Source organism: Phalaenopsis equestris, unplaced genomic scaffold (genome assembly GCF_001263595.1).
Source record: "Phalaenopsis equestris unplaced genomic scaffold, ASM126359v1 Scaffold000297, whole genome shotgun sequence".
Lineage (NCBI taxonomy): Eukaryota > Viridiplantae > Streptophyta > Magnoliopsida > Asparagales > Orchidaceae > Phalaenopsis > Phalaenopsis equestris.
This window is the reverse complement of record NW_018164739.1, coordinates 3,601,954-3,623,264: the sequence shown is the minus strand read 5'-3', so window position 1 is coordinate 3,623,264 and position 21,311 is coordinate 3,601,954. Positions and strand designations below refer to the sequence as shown.

The following is a 21,311-nucleotide window of genomic DNA, read 5'->3' as shown; positions in this document are numbered from 1 at the left end:
TTAATAAAATTGTTTTAATTATGGTTGAACCATATAATGTAGGATAATTTAATTTAACTAGAGATCACATTAGTTAACGATGGATAATTAGGTCGACTAAAGCCCGTGTTAAGTCCTCTTATTTTTATTCTGAAATATTAATATGAAAATGCATTTTCTTCTTCAATCGGTTGACACTCTTCTTTTTCAAAATTTTGTACTCAATTGTAAGTGTGAAAGTAAAATTCTCACTTTGAAGTGAGTTATAAAGTGGTTCGAGGATATGAGTGTAATGTTTAATTTCATATAATAGCTTGGTTTTCAAATCATATTCTAATTTCAAGCAACTAATTTGCATCAAACAGCGTAGATGATGAACAATTTAAAAAAAATTATTAAGATCCTAAGATCAATTTTTGTCATTTTTTTTCTTTTTTTACTCGGTAAATTCGAGCATGGGGTCTTTCAGTGTTTGAATAAATGTCCAACCATCGAGTCACTATCTCATCCGCACAAATTTCATCACTTTAAAATTTAAATTTCTAAATTATCAAACAATAAAGAACCCTAAATTTAGTTCAAAAGCAAGTTTTTGGTGTGTCCTGCACTCTCTTAGGGTCTGTTTGGGGCAGCTGCAGTTTATCCAGCTTCTGCTGATAAGCAGTTTATCCTGATAATCTGCTGATGAGCAGCTGATCCAGATAAGCTGGCTGGCTGTTTGGTTTGTGCGTTTGGAAAACAGCTGATTCTGGATAAATGATTATTCTGCCCTTATTGTGGATAAGTTGTTTAGTTGTTTGGTTTGTGTGTTTTGTAAACAGCTTATTTACAGATTTTTTTAGTTAAATGAACAATCTGTCACGCATAATTTGTAATTTTCTCAACAAAATTAAATTTCAAATGTTATGACTTGAAAATACAAAATAATTGAGTTACATTTATATAACTCAAATATTTCTGATCACATCAAAGAAGCATAGTTACATATACAAAAGTAAAATACACCTTCACATACTAATATGGAGGTGATTACATCACATACTAATACAAAAGTAAAATACACATTCTCATACTAATATGCCTGTGGAAACTATTTGTTATGTATAACAGTCATTTATATTTATCTATACACTGAAATTTCCGCAGTTAATTGGATCATCAGTATCTTCCAAATTCTTCAATTTCTTACATGTCCATTACTTTCAGTAGATACACAAGTTTCATAACAGTATGAAATTATCTTACTTCTTACATGAACTAATAAGCTTACTCAAGTATTTAAACAGAGCATGCAGTTCATGCCATATTCATAACAATATGGAATTATCTTACTTCTTACGTGAACTAATAAGCTTACTCAAGTATTTAAACAGAGCATGCAGTTCATGCCATATTCATAACAATATGGAATTATCTTACTTCTTACGTGAACTAATAAGCTTACTCAAGTATTTAAACAGAGCATGCAGTTCATGCCATATTCATCCTTTGGCATCAATATACACAGATCATTCAAAAGCTCTACAAAAACGAAACAAAAACAAACTTCAACTTTATCAAAATTACAAAAATTATACATTTTAAGAGGTCATTCATGCTACAAAAATTATCATTTCAACAACACTCTCTTCCCAAGAAACATAATGCCTTGATCAACCATTGTTACAAACCCGCCACTAGATCGATCACTACTAAAATGAGATACCATATATTCAGTTTTGTCCATTACAAATATATCACCAGTGAAAAGCATGCACAAAGGCACATCCTTCATAAATGTTAAGTCATAAATCATAGTGGATCTTTACATCACATGTTTTACAACAAATGAGTGCTCACAAGGATCAAGTAACACCCTCATAGATTAAAACCCAAGCTGGTTGTTTTAATTGAAAAAACATTGTTCATTTTTTTATTTCAATAAGAGTTAAAATTCATAAATTCCAGTCCAAAATTATTATTTTTTTCTCATGCAATTCATGCATTCAAAAGCACAAAAAGAATTGCAAAACCTACATTACAAATTGAAAAAACATGAAAACACGCAGGAGGAGATGACTCACTGTAAGAGATCATCATGTACTTAAATTCAATAAACATCACGAAAGGATAAATCCATCAGATCGTTGCAGTTTTCTCATGTCTTGATTAGCTTCAAATAATCACAAAAACTGTATTACAAAAAATGACAATATATGAAAAAAAAAAAAAACACGATCGAGGGCAGGCAAGTAATAGAAGCGAACAAAACGCGGCCCGTGGGGGTCATCCCGCGGGCTGCGTCTTTCACAATTAGAAAACACGGTTTTTGAATAATCAATTAAAACACGCGAAACAAACGCTATGACGGCGTTTTCAAAATGTCGCCCGCAGTTATAAACTTCCCCAAACAGGCCCTTAGTTAGATATTTTTTATTTTTCTTCATTTGATAAATGATATTTTTACTAAATTATCCTTAGCTGGTTTAAATTTAAATGCTTTTAAAAATTATTTACATGATCTTTAAAGCTAATCCCACCTACATCAAATTACAGAAGTCACCAACACTTTGCAGTCATGACATCTGAGTCAGAACTTTGCTTTACAAATGCTTTTTTATAGTGGAAAAAATCAAACCTTTGTCCTTAGCGAATGCATGCAGCAACTTTCTGCAGCCCATAAAATATATGCAATTTTGTAGAGAAAATTCAGAGCCAAAAAAAGAATAATTTTGATTTAAATAAGATTTATTTCAAGATAACATGTTGAATACTAACTTTATTACAATTATCACATTTTACATATTTGTTTATAAGAAAGGGAGATTTACATGCATAGCACTCAATTTTTACGGATTTACATTTCTCGCGCCAAAACTTTCATTTTTACACGCATAACGCCCAATTCTTCGGTATCACACCAAAAATAGCACTAATTACGCTCTTTAATGGTCAAATCTACATTTTCAAGCATAGGTAAAATGTTATTCCTGTAAATATGGAATTTTAAGTGTGAGATAAGTAAATCCACGAGAAATTTTCAGTCCACATTGTAAAGGGGACATTTACATACATGCCACCCACTTCTCATGTATTTACAGATCTAACACGTAAATTTTACTTTTTACATTTATATCACCCAAATCTTTCAAATCACAGCAAAAATATTATCACTCTAACTTCTAAAAATAAAATACACCTTTTCATGCACAGGAAAGATGACATGCATGTAAAAGTTGAAGAAATCTTCCTACAATAAAATTGCAATCAAACAGCTCTAGAGGCCATTAATCTGACAGTTGAAATCCAATCCATACTGCCTAACATCCACAACAGTCATTCTACAAAAAGAATGAACAGTTACTCCAGTCACCAAACTCTTCACACCAATCAACACAATGGCATGCCTTCAGTAATCTCAAGTTTATGCATAAATGCATGGAAGAAAAAATAAACATACATAACACTCGAAATATTGTTATTTACAAATCTAGTGCTCCCTATCAACCATTTTTCAAATTCCCGCTCGAATATCAAAATTCACGAAAAAAACCCTAACCCATCTTTAATGGCTAGATTGTGGCACATGTGAATACATTGGTTCAGTAGTCCAAAATAATCACATTGGTGCTGGTTTTATAAATAGCAATGTTTCAAGTGATGTGTGTGTAACTATTCCAGAATAGTATTAACTCTGCTGCATTTGCTTTCTGAGATTCCTGAGAGGTCCATATTCTGTGGCTTGCTCAACCTTCCGGCTGCTGCAACTACAACTCTTCTTGTTCAGGTTCTCGCCGCATTTGAGGCATAGACCTTTGCAATTCGCATCACAGATAGCATTTATGGTAATCTCAAGATGCACCAGGTCTCTGATGTGTTTAGAAATATCTATTTCTTTTTCTTGGCAAGGGAAGTAGAGCTTATCATCCTGATCTATAAGCTTTTCATCATCTTCCATTTCGTCGTTGTTGAATCTGGTGGCAGGATTGATGTCGTCCTCGCCGTAGAGCACTCCCATGTTAATTTTGTCTTGATCTTCTTCGATGGGATCCTCTAATAATAAGAGAGCAAAGTTGGAGAAGATGCTTTCAGTGGCTGGTTCAGCACACCTAGAAATGTAAATCAAATGTTATGCATCTGGCTCCAGGGAAATATGAATGCAGCCTTGGGTTACATTAGGCATGAATGCATTACGTTTTGCAGACCATTTTATTGTTGGTCCAATGGAGAAAAGTGTTAAAAAAGTCAATTGACTCTTTGTAGCGGACCATTTTAATCCAAGGGTCTTTAAAAGTGTCAATTTAATCACTCTTTCAATGGGGGCTAAAATAGTCCTCCCTACGATCTATTTCAACCCATATTAAAAGAGGATGGAGACTAATTTGACACTTTTATGAATGTAAATAAATAGAAGTCTACTTCGACACTTTACTCTTTGTCAAATGTATGTCTTCAATTAAAATTGTTCTAATAGAGCACCCATCTATTTATGTAAAATTTTCATAAAAACGGGCATATTCAAATGGTTAACTTATTATAATTTATGAGGAGGTTATAAAAGCAAAGTATTTCTCCATAATCTATGCTCAATAGATATTCAAGGCATGTTATAATGATGACCATTCCAATAAAATCAAGGTATGCTATAATGTTGACAAACGTGAAGATTGGCTTCACTAACTCTTAACATTAGTGTACTTCTTTGACTAATTTGACGAATTTAAGATTTGGTTGTCTTCTACATTTTCTTATCATATTTATTGAGACCATTATTATACTCATGCTTAAAGTCTCTTCTACATAAAAAGGATGCTTAGGGTTCATTTATTGCTTTATAAATGATTACTGAGCAATTTTGTCTACCTGTCAGTTTTTTCACCTCCTTTCCACATTAAGGCTCTCTCTCCCACTCATAATCTCTCATCATTATCTCCCACTCTTCCTCTTCCCATCTTAGGTTCTTCAAATTTCTCCCCTGTACTCCAATCATTTCCTAGCATGCAAAGCTATTGTTAGTAATGTGGAGCAAAATTTCATCTAGATCAAATATTTTTATAGAGATTCCTCTCTCTCTCTCTCTCTCTTAACTTAAGCAAACAAGTGAAATTTATTAATAAATTTCATGTCCATAAACTCATTATTTTTATCTCTATAAACAGTCTAAAAAGGAGGGATTAGCATTATACAACCAAAAGAAAATTTAGAGAATAGCGAAAGAGAGGGAAAATGGGCTGCCATCTGAGATAACAAACGGTGGTGTTTTTTTTTTCTTTATTATTATTATTTTTAATTTCCTCCGGATACTTGTAGGAGGAAGATTTGCTTCTGCAAGAAAGTATCGTTGCTAGTTTTGTTTTCAACAAAAGAAGAAATTTTTTTGGCATGATAAGGAGCTATCATGGAAAAAATAAAAAGATAAAAGCATCAGCAATGTTTTTTCCATTTTCAACTCTCATTTTCGTGGCAAGTGGTTGAATTCTATCTCAATTATTGACATAGACAAGTGGTATATCTATCCTTATTATCACCTTGTATGGAAAAAAAAACATAGATGTGCTCTCTATTTTAAAATTTGGCAAAGTATTTGATGCATGTGAGACTATGGATGTAGGTGAATCTCCCAGTATCATGCAGACTTGTATACTTTGTGTTAGTGATCAATAGTGCAACTGATTTTTCATCTTCAATTGATTTTGGCTCAAAATATTATCAATTTCATAATGATTGGGATCAAAATTATGACATATAAGACTTTTTTATTCAAGCACGGAGGGCAAAAATAAGAATGAACAAGTTTTTATGATGAAATTTACGCATTATGACTAATACAAATAGAGAATTATCTATACCAGAGAAAGTTTCATCAACCTTAAAAGAAAATAAAGCCACAATTAGTCGATTAGAAGTAGTGGGAGTTGATTGAGAGATAAGCTCTAGAGGTCATTCTTTATCCCTCAGCAAGAACATCGGCTTCAATAATTCTCAAATCCATACTATAGCCGGTGTCATGAAAACCATCTCTAGTAAGTATGAAAAGCTCTCCAGAACCAATAAGACAAATAAAATGCTTATGTTTGTCAATCTCATAATGTAAAAACCATAGCTCACAACAAGTTCAACTTGATCAAGAAAAATTGAACTCCATGAACATCAAGTTCAACAATAAGATTCATGCATAAGCTTACTCTTTGCCCAAACATTGGGGCAATCTTGTAACACCCATCAATAATTCATTTGAATTATTAGCCAAAAAGATCAATGATGTCAGAGGTCTCATCCTCAATGATGATATTAAACATCTTGAGAAAAACGAATGTGAAACATCTTTTATTTTTAATTTTAGCATGAAGAAGCTTAAAGCAAGGACAAAGCTAAATCAAAATTTCATGATAAGAAAAAAACAATAAAATCACAATAGAAGTAAATCTCAAAATTGTTTGAGTGGAGGCTAGTATTATGAAAAGTGAAATTATATAATAAAAGAAAGAGGGAAGAAGCATAAATAAGGCCAAAACCCAAAGGAATTGAATGAATGTAATGTATATGTTGATATCAATACAAAACGGATACTAGAACATGAATATTGGACACGTGCATTTTTCTACATTTCTTCAAATAAAGATCTACTGATAAATGATTATAAATATAATTATAATAAAGTATTCATTGTTGATGGTGAGCTCTTTAATAATATGGGGTTTGAATATGCAACAATAATGAAAACAAATAAAGATAATGGCAGCTGACAAAATCAGGCATATCTTTGGATTAAGATGAAACTTGATCTCCACCAAATAACTAGCTACACAAAAATGACAGGCCACTTTCAATGTTAATATTAGAATGTCACAAAAGGAGCTTTTGTTATTATTGGGAGCAACAATATCAAACAATATCGCCACCAACAAAAGAATAATGGGTATCACCACCAACAAAAGAATAATGGGTGTCGCCACCAATGCAGAGACACGTTCAAAGTTATTGCATAGCAAGAAAGGGCCTAAAAATATTATATGCCAAAATAAAGTACCCAATAAACAGAAACACATGAGGATCATCCCTCATTGCTTTCCTAGCACGATCAAAATAATACATCACCTTCATAGATGAAAATATCTCATTGCATAGAATGTTACGATAGATAAGTAAAATGTCTCAAAACAAAGACAGAAAAAGGCATAAGAAACTGACAAGCTAACTAACGATTATTCCCTTCCTCTTTATTATATGTTATTTATAGATGCAAAAAAGCCCAAGTACTATAACGAAACCATAAAATTAAATGTATATGTAATAACTGAAAAAAGAAAAATAAAAATTGAATCATAATAACCGTCCAGCAATTTGTTTAAGTGCAGTTGAAGAGGGGCTTCTAGCAGAATTTTTATCCGTAGCCCACAGAGAACGAGCGAGTGGGAGGAAGAGAGAGAGATCAAGAGAAGGAAAAGTTTTGTATATGTCATAGTCGATCGATAGAGAAGGAAAAGGAAAGAAGTCACCATGAAGACTTCGACTTTTGCATAGCCAAAGGAGGAAACCTTAGCCAAAGAAAGAGGAGGAAACGCGGCTTCGAGAAGGAGCCTTGCGTGTGACATATTGTCGTGCCGAACCATAGTCGAAGAAAGGAGGGATGAAATCGGCTTTGTGCGTTGTTACCGTGCGAAGGAGAAGAGAAAGGAGATGGGATCCGCGGCACTGCATTGCGCCCAGAAAGAATAGGAAAGGAGAGAAGGAATGAGACCCTGCGTGCATGCGTGCAGAGGAAGAAAACTGTGAAAAGGGAGAGCTTTAATTAAAGTTAAAGTTTAATTTAGCTAATTGAGAATTAGTATTTAATAAAAATATTAATCTATAACAACAATTAAGGTTGAAGAACATTTGAACCTAGAAGATCAGAAGTTAAGGAGTTGATGGAACAAGCAAGCAAATTAAGGTGAGTAATTACTTTCTTATATGATTCAACCATTTAAAAACTTTCATGCAGGAAATTATCATAGGTCAGTCCTCTGTCGCCAAAAAATTTGATTTTTGTCTCCTTAGGTACATTTATTTTGACGGTTTTCTTATTGCAATCGATGGTGGTAAAGTTTTCAGACATCCAATCAATGCCTAAACTCACCTCAAATTCCACCAAAGGCAACAAAAATAAGTTGGGCATTAAAACTCTTTTCACTTATCATAAGCTCAACTTCACATGATTAATCAACTTTTTGAAAAACGTTCATTCGGCATTCTAACTAATAATATCACAGACATCGAAAGGATATTCAATTGCATCACTTTAGTCAGTTCATCAATTATAAATGAGTGTGATGCTCCTGAATCAAATAATACTCTTATTGGTCTACTATGAAGATATATTATATCTATCATTAAAATTATCGCATTAAACATTTAGAGTTATCTTATTAATATTTAAATTCTTATTTATTTTATGTACGACGTGACATAAATTTTATGATGTTAAAAGTGTATTGATTTGAAAATATTAAAATTAAAACATATATCTGATGACGTCGTGAGAGTGCTTAACTTCCTGTTGCGATAATGCATAAACTCTGGGTTGAACATTCTGCCGAATCTAACCTGTATTTGGCACTAACCCTGAAGATTGAGCACTGCTCCTGAAATCTGTTGTAGCCCTCTGACCCAATTTAGGGCAATTCTTCGCTATGTCTTAGATGATGGCACTAAAAACAGGAATTCTATCTGGATAGATACTCACCCTTATGAGACATTCCAGATTTTTCACACTTCTTCACTTCAAACAGGAGTGTCAACGCTATTTGATCTAGCCTTCTTAGCACCTGTATTACTTGATTGAAAGGACTGTCTGCTCTGAGAGCCCTGAGGAAAACCGGATTCCTCTGAATTTCTTATCTTTTGAATGTTCCTCCTCTGAGTAGCCTCCAGATCCAGCTTAATCTTTCAAGCTCTCTCCACCAAAATAGAGCAATCATTGATTCCAAGAGGAATCAAATGCTGTCAAATCACATCTATGAGCCCAGACAAAAGTTGATGGCACTTCTCTGCATTAGGAATCAATTGAGGCACATACCTTGAGAGTATAGTAAATTCAGCTTCATACTGCATAATGGATCGATCACCCCGTACCAATCGGATAAAATCGTCCTACATTTGTCTCCTAGCTGACAGCGGTACGAACCAATTTCTAAATATGCTCACTAACTCACCGCACTAAATCATGTGACTGACTCTACCCTCAAATTTCTTCTGCAGCTGTCCACGCCACCACTCTCTGTTTCTCCCTCTAATGCAAATGTGGCCAGGATAACCATCCTCTCGGGAGAGCAAGACAATTCATCTAGGATATTCTCCACTCTCAGCAGTCAGTTTTCAGCATCAACCAAGCCTCCTCCATAAAAGAGAAGTTATCTCATATCTTGAAATAATTTCATATATTTATTCATTTGATCTCCACTGGAACTGACTAGAGTCTGAGAGTTATTAATCAACTGTGATACCACAGTCATCATCTCAGTAAATGTATTGGTATTCACAGTTATCTGTGGGGTGCATCAACTTATACAATATCATCTTTAACTTCATCCCACGAATTATTTATATTTATGAAATAACATAAGAAAATTATCATTAAAGACAATTTAATTCCTTATTAATATTACTTAAGAATTTGAGTAATCATCATAATGCGGTCATCAAATTAATATCACTTTTGTCACAACCCGCCTAGTGCTTATAATTAATTAAGGTGGGTACAACGGTCTACAATATTAACATCTAACTATCCATATTTTGAAAACTTTCAATAGATATAAAATAGTCACTAATCTACAAAATGCAATAAAATCTAAAGCATCCATAAACAATTATATCCAAAGACAATACACAAGCCAGTACTAAATAATATTCCAATATCTGAAAGAAACAGTAAAAAAACTATCATTATAAAAATACCTAATAGCAATGGTTCTCTTCTGGTAAATAAAGTCTCTTCTATCAGACATATCAATCTAAAATTTTCCTTCTCCTGAAAGGAAAAATTAATTTGCGACTATAAGTATAACTTAGTGAGTAATTATGATCAAATATGCATTTAATTATTATGTTATGCTATGCATAAATGATCAAAAGAAAATTTCAATTCATTTCATCAAAACTTTAAAATTATCATTTCTCATTTCACCTTAAGTATTTACCAATTTAACATTTTTAATAGTCATCATAGAATTATTGTCGTACTCAAAGGTATCCTAAAAAATTGTGTCTGAAGACACCTAAAAAATTGTGTCTGAAGGCACCTTAAAAAATGTGTTTGAAGACACCCTCATTGTACCTGAATGTAGCCTCAAATTAAATCCGAAAGCGCACCTTTACTATTTCCCTTAACTTGTGCGGGCACATTGCATCTCGTACTAATATTATCTAGGGGTAATCTTATTGACTTAAACATTTACTTATCATTTTATTTTCTTTAAATTACCTCCTTTTTAAAGGCATTAAACATTCATTTTCATTTTTTCCCTTTCATTTCTTTTAATTCTTAGGCTACAACATGCCTAAAATAATTATCTAAAGCATTAAAGAAATTCTTTATTTAATAAACTTTAAATTTAATAAATATAAGAAAATAATTATTCATCTTAGTCTTAAGAAATATCTGAAACACTTTAATCATTCACTTCACTTATTTTTGGATAAGCATCTGTATTAATTGATTGTGGTATCATTTGATAAGAATTTTATTCTTAAAAGAAATACTTAATGTATCTAATGACAGACAATTAAAATGACACATAAGTAATATGCAATTTGTTACCTTGAAAGTTTGATTAGCTTCATTGCACAGAATTCCTTTTTTTCTTTTACAACTTTAATTGATTTAGGTTCCAACTTTCTACTTTAATATCTAATTAATTTAAATGTGCCATGAGCATGATTAAGTAAACCAATAATTTCAATTTAAGCAAATTTACATCATTAAACATTAAACACCCAGAGGATTTGGTTCTTACCTCGCACATAAAACTCAATTTCACTTACAAGCCAACTCCTTTCTTCCTGGCATGAAAATTTTCCACTTACAATGTTTGTTTCAAGTGACTTTATATTAACATATTGCTTAATTAAATTCACACTCATAAATATAGATAACATTTTATAAATTTACTTAATATAATCTCAAACTTACCTTAAATCTTCGGCAAGCTACCCTACCTCTCCCGTGAAGGGCTCGCTATCTGCTTCTTTTTCCTGCCTTCAGCTCAACTATGTGAGCTCCTTTCCCTTCTTCTCCTTCGATTGCGACTCGACCCGCAACGATTCATTCGCACGATCAACAACCTCGCAACCCTTACTCGTCTTGATCACGGCTTCCTCTGCACACAAACGCGACACGAAAAGTGATCGAGACCATCGTCTCCTTCATCTGTAAGCAAGGCTCGGCGTTGAAGGTCGCGGCTCAATCCAGCTAATCCCTTGACACATTTCCTTCCTTCTTTGTCTTCTCCTTCTTTCGTCCTCTGCAAGAGCACACAGAGTCGACGTCTCCTCCTCCTCGATCGTGGCTCGGTCCAGGTAAGTCTTCGATGCCGCTCAACCAATTTTCTTCTCCTTCTTCCCTTCGATTTCTCCTCCTTCCTTGGCTTGGGCACAACGCTACTCAATAGCCGTAACTTTTTTCTTCTTTCTTCTCCTATGTGGCTTCCTTTCCTCTTCCTTGCTCAATATGTTTCAATTCGATCGAGTGAGGGTTGCAACTGTTATGTTATAACTAAAGGGATGTGTCGGTTTATTATTATTATTATTACTTAATTTCTGTTATTACACATTTGACATTCAAATCTAGTCTATGTGACGCTTCTGAAAATATTGATCATAACCCATCATTCAACTCGTCTATATTCATGCCGGCCCATTATGAATAATAGTAATAATGATAATAATAATAATAAATGAATAAAACATGAATTGACAACTCGTGAATTTTAATATCAACTATATTCTCTTATTCAGATTTCATAGGAAATTTAAGTTTTGAGTTTAACTGATTAGAATAACTTCTTCTTAGTCATACAGAGCTATTTCACAAAGCTTTCTTGCTCATTGTGCAGGGGTGCTTGCTAATACAATTCTATAGAAGTAAAAGGTCATCTGGTTATTAATCCCAAAATTCACTGGTAGACATTAAGTTGAAGAAAATGAACTTCTTAAATGCAGAATTGCTTCTTCATTTGGCATAACAAGCACCTAGCAAAGGCAATGATCAATAGGATGATTTTTATTTTTAATTTTTTATGGCGTTCATATTAGTAGAGCCGAAAGAAACGCACCTACGGCAATAAAACATGAAATCATCTGCATACCATGTTTCAACGCAAGATAGCATATTATAGATTTACCTGTTGCAACGAAGGGTAATAACCGTGCGCAAGATTCCATCGAGTTTCAACCTGCGCTTCCGCCTCGTAACGTCAATGGAGATCAGCACAGGCGTCTCATTGGCCAGAGTCGCCTCCCTCGCCATCCTGGCCGGTAATCGGATCCCCATTGCAGAAGCCTTGGACCTAGAGAGCCCCGAGGCGAGCTTGTCAAGACCCAAACGCTCAAGCGTGGTCGAGTACTCGACGTGGGTCACCGAAGCATCTCGCCGGTAAACCACAGCACCTTCCCACGGCGACGCGGTTAGGTCATCCTCATCCAACTCCAATTCGTCGACTGCTGCATCGAAATCGGTGATCTTAGTGGAAGATGACATGGAAGCGGCTGAAAGGCTCAGCGTCAGTATCTGATTGAGGGAATTTCGCGGGGAACGAAACAGGATCGTCGGAGCGAGATGGGAGGAGGTAGAGATTGTTGGAGACTGGGGGAGTAAAAAAGCATTAGAGTTGAAAGAATGAGGGATGGTGATGGCTCTGCTGCTGTCTTGCGGTGAGGAGGGGAGGTAAGAGAAAGGAGACGAGAAGAGAGCCATGAATTTAATGCAACAGAGGTCCAACCAGCCCTGCGGGATTTGTAAAGCGTAGAATCGATTGAAGTGCTGCTTACGATATGCAGAGCAGAGAGTTCAGAGGATAAGGAAAATGGAGGGGGTAACAAATAAAAAAATATTAAATTTTATTATTTACATAGAAGAGTTTTAATTTTTTTAGTACACCCAAAAAAAAATAGTAGTACTTCAATATTACATCAAGAGTCTTGAAGCTAAACTTGATGTCCAAAAAAATATTACATCAAGAATACTGAAGTTAAATTATATCAATACTCCGATCAGAATGTGTCTCGTGTACTGTCTGACCCTACCGCCATACATTAACTATTTAATTTTTTACGTTCAGTGCATTCTGAACGTACACCTGGCGCATTTGATTGATGTTACTATATAGTTTTACATCAGAACTTCTGATATAATTTTTTGTCTTAAAGTCAGATTTGAATAGATTTATAGATTCAATCATTTTTTTTACGTCCTTGAACTTTTCAATAATGATTTAGCTCAATATAGAAACATAAAACTTTCTTCTCATGCATGCTTCCATCATCATATATTTACAAACTAATATATTTGATTGATGTAAACATAAATATGAAAGTTCGGGTGCTAGATTTATAAATAAATAAATATTATGTGATATGCATCTAAATGCTTCAAATAAATATAAATATCATTCTATTCATAACTCTCTTTTTCTTCTGTCTTTGGTTGTATAGAGATAGAAGACTGTAGATGGTGTGTTGGGCAAGGAGAAGGATGGTGAATTATGAAGAAAAAAAGATTACATCAGGACTCCTGATGTATTCAGAGTCTAATAGTGGGGCATCACTTGTCAAGTGGGCTCCACCGTCTTTAACACCGGGCAATATCAGTGTATTACGGTGGAGCCTACTTGACAAGTGACATCTCATCATTGGACTCCGAACGCAAACTGCGCTGAGAGTCCTGATGTGATATTCTCTCATTAGGAATGCAGGTGGAGAGGGCCCTGACAGGGTTTTGAGAGAGCAAATTTATTACTTTTATTTTATATTGATTTGAGCCACACATTTTTTAGGAAGATTTACATAAATACCCTTCAATTTTTATGTATTTACACAGAGAACAGAACTTCCAACTTCTTACATACACGCTGCCTTATCGTAACATGAAAAGATGTATTTCTCTTCTTAAAAGTTAAAATGATGATTTTTATTTTTTATGACGTGTAAGATTTGGTTGGTATAAATAAGTAAAATAGTTTTTGGTTGTTAGAAGTGGCGCGCATAAGGTGGCACAACTTAGGCCGGGTGGAAACTACGAGAGAGTAAAATTTTATATTATTTTTATTTAATTTTTTATTAGCATTAATTAAGCAGTCATTTTAAATTATTGGCGGAAAGATAAATGTAATCTACTCTAAATGATAAATGATTCTCCTTTCAAATCATTGATGATGAGATCAGCTCAAATTGGGCTTGGAAAGGGAAATGTCACATTTTTTATTTTGATTTTAAATTAAGGGAAAGGACAATATATAATTTTTATGACCCTATATGGTACAAGTTTAGTGAATCTATTAATTTATTTATTAATAGAGGATACATATAGTCTTAACCGGAGATTTACATACATATATTCAAAACATCATTATTTACATTTTTTGTTCATATCAAAAGCATCGGGAGAACGCATCGAAGGTATAGAGCCGTAAGAGAGAGAAGTAGAGGATGAGAGAGATAGACACCCTATTTATAGGCATAGATCCTCGTATTACAAAAAAACATATTAGTCTACTTACATTTGACTCTTAAGATGGACGTTATAGTAATTGCAGAGGCATTCGCATATAATAAGATCAGGGGGCTGATTCGATCAATAAGAGTTTGTCGATCGTTCGATAAGTCTCGAATCAATCGATGTTTAGTCTAAAATGATGTTTCCTGTCCATTGTCCCGAGGGTTGATCACCACCCTGCGAGAAATCTCTTAGCATGTTTCGTCGATCCTCTGAATGAGACGCCTCTCTCGCCATCGTCCAACTCAAAACGGTTCTCAACAGCTACGTTTGATCTGTCTTTCTTCTTCCTGAGTCGTTCATTTGTCTTGATATTCACGTTAACATATTTTATATGTACATATTTTGTTCTCCGATTCTCTTTCTCATTGTAAGTTGAATGCCGCATGAGGATAAGATAATATTTTCTTAAACTCGTATGAAATAATTAAATGACATGATTGAATAATAATGGACTGTTGACATCCATTTTTTATGCGGCGTCAATGCAACGGATACCAGAGGCGTTGCTGGTATGACCACGATCAACTTGGAGCATAGCTATAACGGTGTAGAACCCAATTATAGCGTCATGTTACTCAACGAGGATGCCTCACATACGTTGCTTCAAAAATTGATGACAACATTAACATATAAAAACTCATGCAACAATAAATTAAGACACAATTATTCATATAACTCATGTTTCATTGCAAATATATAAAGAAATTTATGGCATGTCATTTGAGGGTGGTAACATTCAATAAATTTGGATATTATTATTACAAAAATCAATTCAATACACAAGAATTTTGTGAAACAATAAATCAAGGTAAAAATTTTCATACAACTTATTAGTCATTATGAGCATATAAAAAGATCTATGAAGAGAAGAATAAGGAAAGTAAGATGGATGGTAAAATCATGAGATTTAATGGCTTTAACAAGTAGTTGGGTAAATAAAAACTTTGAATGCTGAGGAAGAGGAGAAGGGATATGAGGAAAATAATGAAAAGAAGAATAAGTAGACTAATTATTATTGAACATAAAGAACATGTTTTCATAACTATTATTTATCTTTCACTTATGTTATATGAAGAGGAGATTGTTAAAGTCATGTTGGTGGAGGAGAAGCTTGATGAATTACGATAGTAGGCCTCAAAAGATTAAGCGGCTCAGCTGGTCAGTGGTGATAGTGGGTGGAGATGGTCGCATAAGGCCGACAACAACATAGTTGAGAGCGACGACTCCGGGTAAGAAATGACAGCGTGCAGTGTCGGTGCGAGTAGGATCAGATGGAGACAATAACAGTGGCTCGTGGACTGCATGAGGCGGTGTGACGTCCGCCTTGTAGTCAGTGGCAAGTTGTGGTTGATGTGGTGGGTGGGTCAAGAGAGAATATGTTAACGTAAATTATACCATATTATCGATGTAATGCGACCTAAACGAGACGAGTAATTTTAAAACTAGAGGAAGCCTTGCGAGTTAAGGCTCCTAGATGAGGAAGTCAAATAGCTTCATTAATTATTATGATTTCTTCATTAGCATTAATTAACCTTTCATTTAAAGCAATGATGGAAAGGGAAAGGCGGGCTGTCTGGATGTTTATCCTTTTAAATCATAGAGGAAAAGTTGGACTTGGTCATGATTGTCTTGGAAAAGAAGGTGGGATCACATTTCTATTAATTGAAAATAGAGAGAGGGGATAAAGAATAATATTTAGAATAATTTACATGCATACCCTATAATTCTTAAGTATTTACATATGTAATACTCAAATTTTGATATTTTTATTTTTACCACCTTTGTGACATAAATTTGTGCATATGTATTTTAATTTTAAAAATATGGTAATTTTAAATTCGAATGTTTATGTGTTATATATGTAAATATATAAGAAATTTGTGATAAGTATGTGAATCTCAAATATTTATGATATCATACATTATAAATTTATAAATACGACTAATTTAATGTTTTTAAATATATGTATGCGATTAAATAACAATCTACTCGATTCCACTCAGACCAAATCAAATAAATCAGTTTGATGACATGAATGTGTGATGATGTCAATTTTTTAAGGGGAAAAATGATGATGTAATTTGCTCTATAAAATAATGTCTTTATAAAATAGTTTTACAAAAACAAGTGTAAGAAATAATTTATCATACCTAGATGATATATTGGATCATTAAAAGAGTTTGTTCGGGATAGCTGCAACTTATTTCATAATTGGTGGGTAAACACAGATTTTAGCGGCAACTATTTGAAAATGTTGTAAAAAATGTAGTCTATCCAAACAAATAAAACTGCGTTGTGGTCCTGCAACACCACCGCATTGCCGCCCCAAACGGATTCTAAGATATTAAACAAAAATTTTCAGCATTAGTCATCTTTTTTTTTTTAATCTTATGTAGAAATATATTATAAAAGTTTATTCAAATTTTTAGAAATCTTAATATTAAATATATTAGCTATTAATTTAATCTCGACCTTCACGAGAGATGGCTTATTTATAAATTAAAGGGTGTTGTCATTATTTAATATAACAACCTAAAAATTTATTTGAGGGCACTTAAAAACTCAGCACATGCTACTCAAATATTTAATATATACATATAAAAAAAATTTATATGAATCTTTGTAAGATATACAGATATGACAAGTCATATCAAATGAAGTCCCACTGACAGAAGATCTGGAGGCCCAGTCATCTGATCAAAAGTATCAAGGCCAAGGCTACTCAAGGCAACCGAATGGCTCAAACCTGAGCGGTTGACCGGAAGCAAAACACTGGGGAATCCAAGGCTTCCCTCACGATGAAACCAATCCAAGGGAGAAACTAACCTCTTTAGTCTTGCAGTTTATCAAAGACACCCAACGGTCTCTCAGAGTTGCATCATGAATCAATGGGCAAGTATCAACCATCTCTTAGGACATCTTCATCTATGGGTGATTATCTATCGAATTATGATAATTTTCTTTCTACCCGATAGCCTAGTTTCACCCTGCTGAGGGAAGATGTCATCAGGGGTAGACGATCATCAGTAAACCCGATTAGCTGGTTGGGCTAATCTTACTAGCCCTTTTTCAATAGAAGATAGCCCAATCAATAATGTCGATTGAACCTGGTTGGCTAGCTACACCTAACAAGGCCTCAATAGCCTGGTCGATAAACAACACCTACAAATGTCTCGTCAGTCTAGCGAGTCAAGCCCAAGAACAACAAAGTTGTGGGCCAACACATGTAAAATGTCTATAATAACATATATACGCCAAAGTAAAGCAGAGGCATAAACGTAAGCTTACACATAGTATCCATTTTTTTTTGTAAATATAAAATCATTCAATGAATAAAGGGTTACACATTTGCCACAAATTTTTATTCATTATGTGGATTTCCTCCCTCTCCTCCTCCCTCCCTCTTATGTCTTACACTCCATTCATTGGGTATGATTCACAGACAGATAAGGATTTAACACTATACAATGTGCGGTATGCATGAACTATGCCAACAATAAGGAGAGAGGTTGCACAGGGATAAAAAACCTGCAACAAAGACACTGTCAATATAGTGTGCACGAGGGAGTTTGTTGTTCCTCTGGTTTTAAACATGTAATATCTTCATAATATTTTGTTTGTATGGGGACTTGATATAGTGAAAGACCTCAACTTTCGAAATAACCATAAAAAAAATTAATATCAAGCGAAGCTTATTTAGAGTCATGAGAGAAATATTCATATACAAGCAATCATAAATGCTATTTATAGGTAAATTTGTGGCAGCAAAGTGATACATAATGTTCTAATGTTGTACTAAGATCTGACACATTCTAATCCAATCCACATTGGCTGCATTTAGTCAAACTTATAAATGATTTGACTATTATTTTTGTAATAACATCTCATGCACTCATATTCACCATGTATGAAATATGTAGAAATTTGGTGCTATGCATGTAAATGCTTCCAAAAGAAAAATTATTTTGCTGACTTGGGCTTGGCTTGAAGCGAGCCAAATTAGGGGCAAGCTCGTCTCTTGCCCACACGAATGAGCTTCTAAGGAAGAAAAACTATTTATCATATTTATGTGTAGAATTTCAATGTCCGTGAACTCATACAATCGTTAATATCATTTCTATTTATAGGGTTTAAATTGATATCTATATCATGTTGTACTACAATGAGCCAACAATGAATAATTCTAGTTCATAATGATGTATGTTTGTGCATCCTAACTATGTCAAACTTATGTTAAGTAGAAAGCTGGTGGCCCAAGGTTGTATGCAAGCGTATATTCTCTATCCATTAATAGCCAACACGACACAGATGATACACAATAGTGGGTACTCCTAGCTTTTCTACTGACACATGTTACTTGTCTGGTTAGTTTGATAGGACAATCCGACCAGTCAACCCAAAAGTTGGTACTTGATTGGTCAGTTCAACAAATCAATCTGATCGTCGGTATTAGGATAGTCGGTTTGAAAGGTTAGCCCAACCAACATTTTTTTTTAAAAAATAGGTTACCTAGCCCTTGAGGCTTTGCTAACATTTGCTGTGACTAGTGATGATCATTTATTGATTTGCACTATGATATTATTATAATTTTTATATTTGAACTCAAAGGTAAACTTATAATTATTTGTCTTAAGACATAACTATTAGTTTATAAATATCAACTATTTTTCTGAATGATTATTTATATTTAAGGGCATTCATACATGCTGCCTAATTCTTGTGTATTTACATATCTAACACATTAATTATGCTTTTTATATTTACATCATCTAAAATTGGCACATAATATAAAAATATCATTATTTTTTTACTTTAAAAAATAAAATACTAAATAGATAAGATGACCTATATTAGAAATTGAAGCTTAGGTGTTAGATATATACATGCAAAAGAAGTGGGTTGCGCCATCTTAGATAATGGTTTTGATGCACCTTTTTGAGCAAATAACGTTCAAATTTTGATTTAAGATCATCAAGAGCCTCAATTTCAGCAAACTTACAGTCTAACTGACTGGATCAACGAGATGGGTCCAATGATTCCAAAATTAGCTCAATCCGAGTAAAATGAAGCTTAGATCAAGTCATTAAATTATTTTTTGAAGCTTTTTTGGCATATTTGCAAAGTCAAACAAATGTTGAATTTGATAAGTTTGTAGTTGAATTGAACGTCTCGATAAGACAAATCCATCGAGCCCATGATCATTCATTTTAACATTATTAAGACACTCACATTTCTATGAAGCGTCGTCTAATAGATGAAAGCTGTCAGAGTCATTCGATCAGAGTAGTTTATATTCCTTCATTAATTGCAATTGAATCATAATAAATAGAGCCCCACCTCTATCTTAAAAAAAGGAGAGGCTTGTAGTTTGAAGAAGATGAAGTTTAGAGAATAAGCTGAAGTTGTCTCATACACCTACAATAATCGACCATCACCGTCGACTACCACTCGCCGTTCACCATTGACCAATTTCGGTTGCCGCTCACTCAATGCAACGAAGCATCGTACAAAACAACAACTGATGTCATGGAGTCATAAAGCAACCTACAAAACGACAAGAAACCCGACCCCAAAGATGGTGCAACAACATTTCTTAACGAGGGTGTAACAACACACCCGAATGACGGTGCAACAATGTTTCTCGAAGACGGGATAACAACGCACCTTGCATACGCTCATGCAGCTCCCGACTTCGACCCCCTGTGACTTGCGGACGCTATTATAACTTACTTTTACAGTCTACATGACCAACTATGACCCAGGTGATCCACAATTAGTGCATCCAAACTTTTGACCACCACGACCTACCGACGTCATCATAACTCACCACTAAAACCCACAAGGTCTATAACTCGTGCAGTTCCCGATTTTGACCCCGTAACCTACAGATGTTATTACAACTCACAACTAAGACATACGTTACCAACAATGACCTACGTGGTCCACAACTCGAGTTGCTCCCAACTTCATCCTCGCAACCTACATACATCATTACAACTTGCCATTACGACTCGCATTGTCCCCAACTGATGCAGCTCCCGACTACGACCCTCGTGGCCTACGAACGTCATTACTACTTACTGCTACGATCTACATGACCAACTACGAACTACATAATTCACAGCTCATGTGACCTATGACTTCGGCCTCTGCGTCCCATGGACGTCAGCATGACTAACCATTATGGTCTATATTATGTATGTGATTCATAGCTCCCACAACTCCCTACTACGATTCATATGACCAACCAACACTCCTGAAGCAACAATCCTCGACCCACCTGACCAATTGCAATTATGGTTATCAACTACGACTTCCACGACAAGCTGACACTATAACCACCATCTACAACACTCACGACATATTATTATCTCCGTGATAATCGACTATGACCCTTACATCACATTGCCGTTAAAAACTACAACCACATTGTGAATCTCCAACTCTATAATTCCATATTCTCTATTTCAGGAAAATAGTTTTTCTTTATTTTGTGACGAACAAGCCAGCTCGTGAGTCGTTTCTAACTCATAGAAATAAGCCCAAGCTCAAGCTCAAACTCGATTAAATTAACCAAGCTCAAACTCAAGCCGAGTAT

General features: G+C 34.4%; 1 protein-coding gene across 1 annotated transcript; it reads right to left on the bottom strand.

The window, feature by feature from the left end:
* Positions 1-3,246: 3,246 nt before the first annotated feature.
* Positions 3,247-13,022, bottom strand: LOC110025446 (large ribosomal RNA subunit accumulation protein YCED homolog 1, chloroplastic). The gene is made up of 2 exons (XM_020725931.1): positions 12,342-13,022; positions 3,247-4,067 (listed from the first exon to the last, which is right to left on the bottom strand). The coding sequence occupies exons 1-2, from the start codon at positions 12,911-12,913 to the stop codon at positions 3,647-3,649; spliced, it is 993 nt and encodes a 330-aa protein (XP_020581590.1). The 5' UTR covers positions 12,914-13,022; the 3' UTR covers positions 3,247-3,646.
* Between the last annotated feature and the right edge of the window lie 8,289 nt (positions 13,023-21,311).